The sequence below is a fragment of the Bufo gargarizans genome, chromosome 3 (assembly GCF_014858855.1).
Source record: "Bufo gargarizans isolate SCDJY-AF-19 chromosome 3, ASM1485885v1, whole genome shotgun sequence".
Taxonomy (NCBI): Eukaryota; Metazoa; Chordata; class Amphibia; order Anura; family Bufonidae; genus Bufo; species Bufo gargarizans.
Window position 1 is genome coordinate 55537104 of NC_058082.1, and position 6399 is coordinate 55543502.

Below are 6399 nucleotides of genomic sequence, written 5' to 3' on the forward strand. Positions count from 1 at the left end.
TGGGATTGGGGGGCATGGCAATGGATGGCATGGAGGGGCTGATGACACTAGGGGAGTGGGGGACATGGCATGGAGGAGCTAATTTGATGACACTGGGGGAGTGGGGGACAGCATGGAGGGGCTACTCTGATAGCAGTGGGGGACATCACATGGCGATGGATGGCATGGAGGCACTGGGGGAGTGGGGGACATGGCAATGGATGGCATGGAGGGGCTGATGGCACTGGGGGAGTGAAGCTGAAGGCAATGGGGGGAACGGAGCTGAAGGCACTGGGGGGAACTGATCGCACGGGGGGAACGAAGGGTGTTGGGGACTTATTGCAGGGGTTTGGTAGAATACTCAATTGATAAAATAATAGTTTGCTGCAGCCCTATGTGTGATATATTAATTCTGGATACACGTGTCCTCCGTGTGACCTCCTGTTTCATCCTTGATGACATTGTAGGCCCTTTCGTCCGAGGTGCTTAGTCGGAGAAGCTTGTAGACTGCAGTCCTATATTTCTTCGAGATGAAGTTGTAGAGGATTGGGTTGATGGAGGCGCTCAGGTAAAAGAGTGGCATGGCAACTATGTTGAAATACTGTGAAAATTTCATCATCTGGTAGTCACTGGTGTTCGCATAGATGATCCTTCCAATGTGAAATGGCAGCCAGCAGATTATGAAAGCCAGTATGACCACAGCTGCCAAACAGAAAGGGGAGAAGACAGGTCAACAGTAGCACCAGAAGTACAAAGGAAAATTTAGCAAGCGATTGTCAGGAAGGAAGCATTTCTTTCCGACAATTGCCTGCTCGTCAGTGAAGGAGACAGATGCCATTACATGCAGCGATCTCCTCCACAGTACGGGGAGGAGTGATCACTAATGCCATGGCTCGTCCCAATGCAGAATCATTGCTTGCCGGCAGCAGATTGTGTGTAGATGGTATGATCTGCTGCCAGCAATCGACAATATAGGTGACTGAATGACAGATGCGATTACCCAATGAACAAGCGTTCTGCTCGTTCATCGGTACCTTTACACTGCCAGACAATCGGTGTTCCTACGAACGCTTGTTAGTGATTATCTGTCCAATTCTCTGCCTAGGCATAGGGCCCTTCTGCAAAGACTCATTAGAAGCCACAGAAGAACACAAGGATGTCCACGCAAAAACAGCTCCCAGATTTACTAATCTTAGAGCTCATGCCCACGACCGTTGCCCTGCCGTGGGCATATTGCGGCCCGTATATGGTGGGTCCGCAATAAATGGGGCACCGGCCGTGTGCATTCCACATCACGGATGTGGACCCATTCACTTGAATAGGTCCGCAAATCCGGAGATGCGGTGCGAAACAGCACAGAACCATGGAACGCATCACGAGCACTGATCGCTTATGCTCGTGGGCATGAGCCCTTATAGATGGTGCAAACCCAGGATGTCCAGACCTGCACCAGACTTATCACAGGGGATCAGGCTGGATGATAGATTTGGTGCAGGGACAGACGCTTTTTTTCTTGCTCTATAACAACTATTAGTTGGCTTAGATGGATACAGATATTTACGACAATTGTAGCACAATTTTGGCGCAAAGTGGCGCATTTTGGCTCTGCCCCTTTTCCACAAAGCTCAACCACTTTCCTTTAAGCCTTACCCCTTTGCCGTCTCTGTTGGAAAAAAAAAAAAAAAAAGGAGTAAAAATCCTAGATGCCCCAAATTGGTCAAATTTGCGCCACTCTTTAGACAGATTTTTGGGGCAGACACATTAGGAATCTGGCCCAGTATATGGGTCCCTTGTTCTCTAACAGCTAAGTATAGAGTCACTAACAATCCACCAGTAAGGGCTCATGCACGCTTCTGTAGCCGTTTTTTGTGGTCAGCTAATTGCGGATATGCAAAACACATATACTGGCCGTGTGCGTGCCGCATTTTACAGAAAGCAACGTCCAGCCCTCTATAGAACTGTCCGTAATGTGGACAAGAATAGGACATGTTCTATATTTTTGCAGATGCCGTAGAACGGACATACAAATGCGGACAGTACACAGAGTGCTGTCTGCATCTTTTGTGGCCCCATTGAAGTGAATGGGTCCGTATCTGACCGGCAAAAAATATGTTTGTGTGCATGAGCCCTTACTGTGAGCCATGAACGTCATTAGCTCAATCTCTTACATGCGGTCTAATAGACAGATTATACATGTCCCTGTTACAAATAGTCATACGTACCATCCATACCTGTATAAAATGGGCATTGAAGAGGATGTGACATGCCTGTTATAGTAAATAATTGTATGCCACATAATATGTTCATCTTTTCTTAGAACTCAGTGTTACGCCTCATTCACACGTCAGGGTTCGGTCAGTGATTTCCATCAGTGATTTTGAGCCAAAACCAGGTGCGACTCTGAACACAGAACAGGTGCAGATCTTTCCCCTATACCTCATGTCTGTGGAGGCTCCAGTCCTGAGTTTGGCTCAGAGTCACTGATGGAAATCACTGACCAAACACTGATGTGTGAATGAGGTTTTATGCTGTTTATCCTCTATTAGTCCTACTGGAAATGTAGAATAACTTGTCAACTTTTTTCAGATAGGAATGTGTCCGTAAACAGTCTGACACTGTTCAGTCAGTGCTGGCAGTTTTAGACTGTAGGACACATTTCTATGATAAAGGGAATGGTAACATCTCCATCTAATTGTCAATTTATTCATAATTTTATAGGAAGGACAACAGAAGAACAAAATAACGCAGAGCTAAAGAAGAGAAGATACTGTAGACTTCCCATATCATCGTATCTCATGGGGAATAACAGTATTTATTAACAGACATATCAGGAAGTGGTAACAGGTCCTCTAAGATTCAGCATCTAAACCTTAATTCATAAAATGGTGTTAATAATGAAAATATAAAAGTTGGTATAGAAATCTTATATACCGTTAATCAGAATAATAATTATTACAGTTGAAGGGACAGTGAACTTTTCTCTGTTAACTTCAGTTAAATTCCTTTCCAATTTAAGGGACGTATTCAGGACAAACATATTCGGGAGAGACATGTTCTGTATAGAGATCAATCCCACTATAACAATGCAATGTGTCCTGAATACAATACAGTGTATATGACCTCTATGACATGGTCAGCTGATTGATTTGTTATCCACTGATGATCTTTCATGTATTCGGCCAGAGCTACACAGCGTCATTTGTAACAGAAATGTCGTGCAACATTTTTGATAATGATACTCAATGGTGTCTCCATCCAAGTTGGATTTTTGTGCAGATGTCGTGTCGCAGTCGTAACATCTCCCATGTTGCAGTGTGACACCACTGACTATCATTACAAAAAATGTTGCACGACATGAATGTCGCCCAACACATCTCTGTGTAGCCCTAGTCTCAGGGTTTGTCAACTGTTCCCCGACAGCTGATGATGGGGAAATAGAGATCGGACAAGTTGGCTGTGACCATGCCTGGTAGATAAGAGGGACCTGACTGTGGTTTATTCCTCTCTTCTTGCAGTGTTGGGCATGCCTTGTTAAAGAGCAGTCTGCTGGCAACTATACAACAGGAGGAGCTAAGCAGATTATATATATATATATATATATATATATATATATATACACACACACACACAAACACACATACACACAGGTGAAACTCGAAAAATTTGAATATCGTGCAAAAGTTCATTTATTTTAGTAATACAACTTAAAATTAGAATTTTGTGAAAAGGTTCAATATTCTAGGCTTAAAGTGTCACACTCTAGTCAGCTAATTAATCCATACCCCCTGAGCAAAGGGGACCTCAAAATTGAGACTTTGGGGTTTCATAAGCTGTAAGCCATAATTATCCAGATTATAACAAATAAAGGCTTGAAATATCTCGCTTTGCCTGTAATGAGTCTCTCACATGTTAGTTTCACCTTTTACGTTGCATTACTGAAATAAATGAACTTCGCACAATATTCTAATTTTTCGAGTTTCACCTGTATATGTAAAAGTAAAGATTAATTTAAACGTGTAACTTATACATTTATATCTCTGCTTTTTCTAACTTAAGACCAGCTCTCAGTACATGGGGACTGGTCTAGGTCCTAGGATACAGGCTACGATTCTGGAGGTTACTGAACGCAGCATTAATGTCTGTAGAAATCTCAGAAGCTTTGAGGATACATGAGTTGGTAATACCAGACACAACCCATGGATAAGAGCGTCTCTCTTCATGTAAAAGCATAAAAAAGCAGACTCTTTGTTTAATCCAGAACAACCCATTTAACACAGACAATCGTTTCTTGGCAGAACATCACTTCTGTGATGTATTAATTAGCTGATTAACAGATAACTATTGCAGATCTTAATGGACAAACCCCAGTTTCTAATCACCTTCTACCCTATATGTAATATACCCCAAAGAACCAACACAAGTCTGTGGCAGTGACTGATTGATGATCACAGTGATGGTCTGATTTGACAGCCAGGTCTACTTAAATAGTCTTGTGGACTGGGAAATCTGGTTTATTCGCAAGCTTTCAGTGCAATGTGTTATCTGGAATACTGTGTGCACCAGCATCAGGTCTGTATTACGGACACATAATCACTGTGTACTGCCTCCAATTGGTGCTGAGGATGCTTCTTAATACACAATATGATGCTCATACCACAAGTTTTCATTTCTCTGTAAATAAACCTTCATATTCCACTGCATTAAATCCAAAGCATGAATGTAAGCGTTCTGTCCAGACCACATTACTAATCTGTACCCATAAGCGGCTGTAACATGGCAAGGTGCAAGAACAGTTAAAAAACGAAGAAAAAATACCCTATCATATCTAAGAGTAAGTAGTATATCGTGTATATAGTAGTATATAGTGTATATATAACCAAGAGTGTAATATTGTCTGCAAACATACTTGTAATTTATATTTTGTTTCGGTAGCCTCACTTATAAGAGATCTATACTCAAGATGAAAAACTGATTTGTGTGTATTTGGATGAATGGAATCAGTAAAGGTGACCTCCTCTTGTCCGTCTGCTCTGTTAGACCCTTTGTCAATTCGCCTTTTAACTTTGGAGAAGAATATAGACATTGAATAGAACATTAAACACAGTTACATTACTATACAGTTATATTTGAGTAAGGCTACACCGCCAGGTCTCTGCGTGCAGTTTTAGAAGCCAAAACCAGGAGTAAGTTTAAAAAAAAAGAGAAGTTATTTCTCTCCTTTTATGATCCACTCCTGATTTTGGCTTCCAAAACTGCATCAGGAAACCTGACCATCTGGCCGTACCCCCATGGTGAGTTTTAGTGCTTTCTCTTCGCATAATAGTCCATTACACCTATCTGTATGTATAAAGTATAATCTTGGGCACTTACCCAGAATTTTGACAGTTTGTCTGTGACATTTTTCTCGGTTCACTGCATTAGGACCTCGGAGGGTGTTTTTGCTTTTCCATAACTTCTTACCAATAAAGCTGTAGAGAACAGTCAGGCATAACATAGGAAAGAAAAAATAAACAGTTGTTACCCACATCATGATCTTAAGGAGTCCAGATTCCTTAGCGTACTTAGTATATTTACACTCCCAGCTGATTTTTGAGGAAATGGTGTAGTTGTAAATTTGCACAATCTCAAACAGGTTATAAAGAGGAGCAGAAGATGACAGTGCAATGGCCCACAGAAGAACAATGACCATCTTCACCCTTTTCTTGGTGATGAAGACTTTGGCTTTAAAAGGGAAACATATAGCTAGGTATCTTTCAATGCTCAAGGCTGTTATGTGAAGAATGGTGGAGTATGTACAACCTTCACTAATGAGGTATAAAAATTTGCAAAGAAATCCTCCAAAGATCCAAGGTATAGACATCCAAAGTCTGTACAAGTCAAAGGGCAAGCAGAGGAGAATGATCATGTCGGACACGGCCATGCTGGATAGGTAGAAGTTTGTAGTTGTGTTCATTTCTTTATATCGTTTGATTACAAGGATAGTAATCATGTTCCCAATGAGCCCAGCAACCATTATGAAGAGACAGATTATAGTCAGCGGGATGAGTATTCCGATAGAGAAAAAGGAGCACAACTTTTCCGTGCACGGTGGAAGGTCATTACTGTAATTGGCAGGGCCATCATTACTTGTGGAATTGTTTTGCATTATCAAAATCAAGAAGTTAACCCAGTACACCACAGATGTCACGTCACTGTGTGAACCCAGACCAATAATGATTTTGAAGTTTAGATCTCATTGACATGAAAATGAAAAACTCAAAAAGTTACAATATAAGTTCTAAATGTTCAAAAATGTCATCGATGGACATCAGTGACCAAGGAGCATCTTGTGTTCTCTGTGATATACGCTGCTGTGCTCTATGTGGTCCCCCTTTTGGTTTCACAATGTCTTCAGTTGCATTCAACTCTACAAAGACTTGA

At 41.6% G+C, this 6399-nt stretch overlaps 1 protein-coding gene across 1 annotated transcript; it reads right to left on the minus strand.

The window, feature by feature from the left end:
- Positions 1 to 256: 256 nt before the first annotated feature.
- Positions 257 to 6124, minus strand: MLNR (motilin receptor). The gene is made up of 2 exons (XM_044285437.1): positions 5350 to 6124; positions 257 to 681 (listed from the first exon to the last, which is right to left on the minus strand). The coding sequence occupies exons 1-2, from the start codon at positions 6122 to 6124 to the stop codon at positions 386 to 388; spliced, it is 1071 nt and encodes a 356-aa protein (XP_044141372.1). The 3' UTR covers positions 257 to 385.
- Positions 6125 to 6399: the final 275 nt, after the last annotated feature.

Bases quoted from the DNA above. Each gene is read 5' to 3' on its own strand.
- MLNR (XM_044285437.1), bottom strand. From the start codon at position 6,124: ATGCAAAACAATTCCACAAGTAATGATGGCCCTGCCAATTACAGTAAT. The intron at 682-5,349 runs GTAAGTGCCCAA...TCTGTTTGGCAG, and splicing joins ACAAACTGTCAAAATTCTGG to CTGTGGTCATACTGGCTTTC.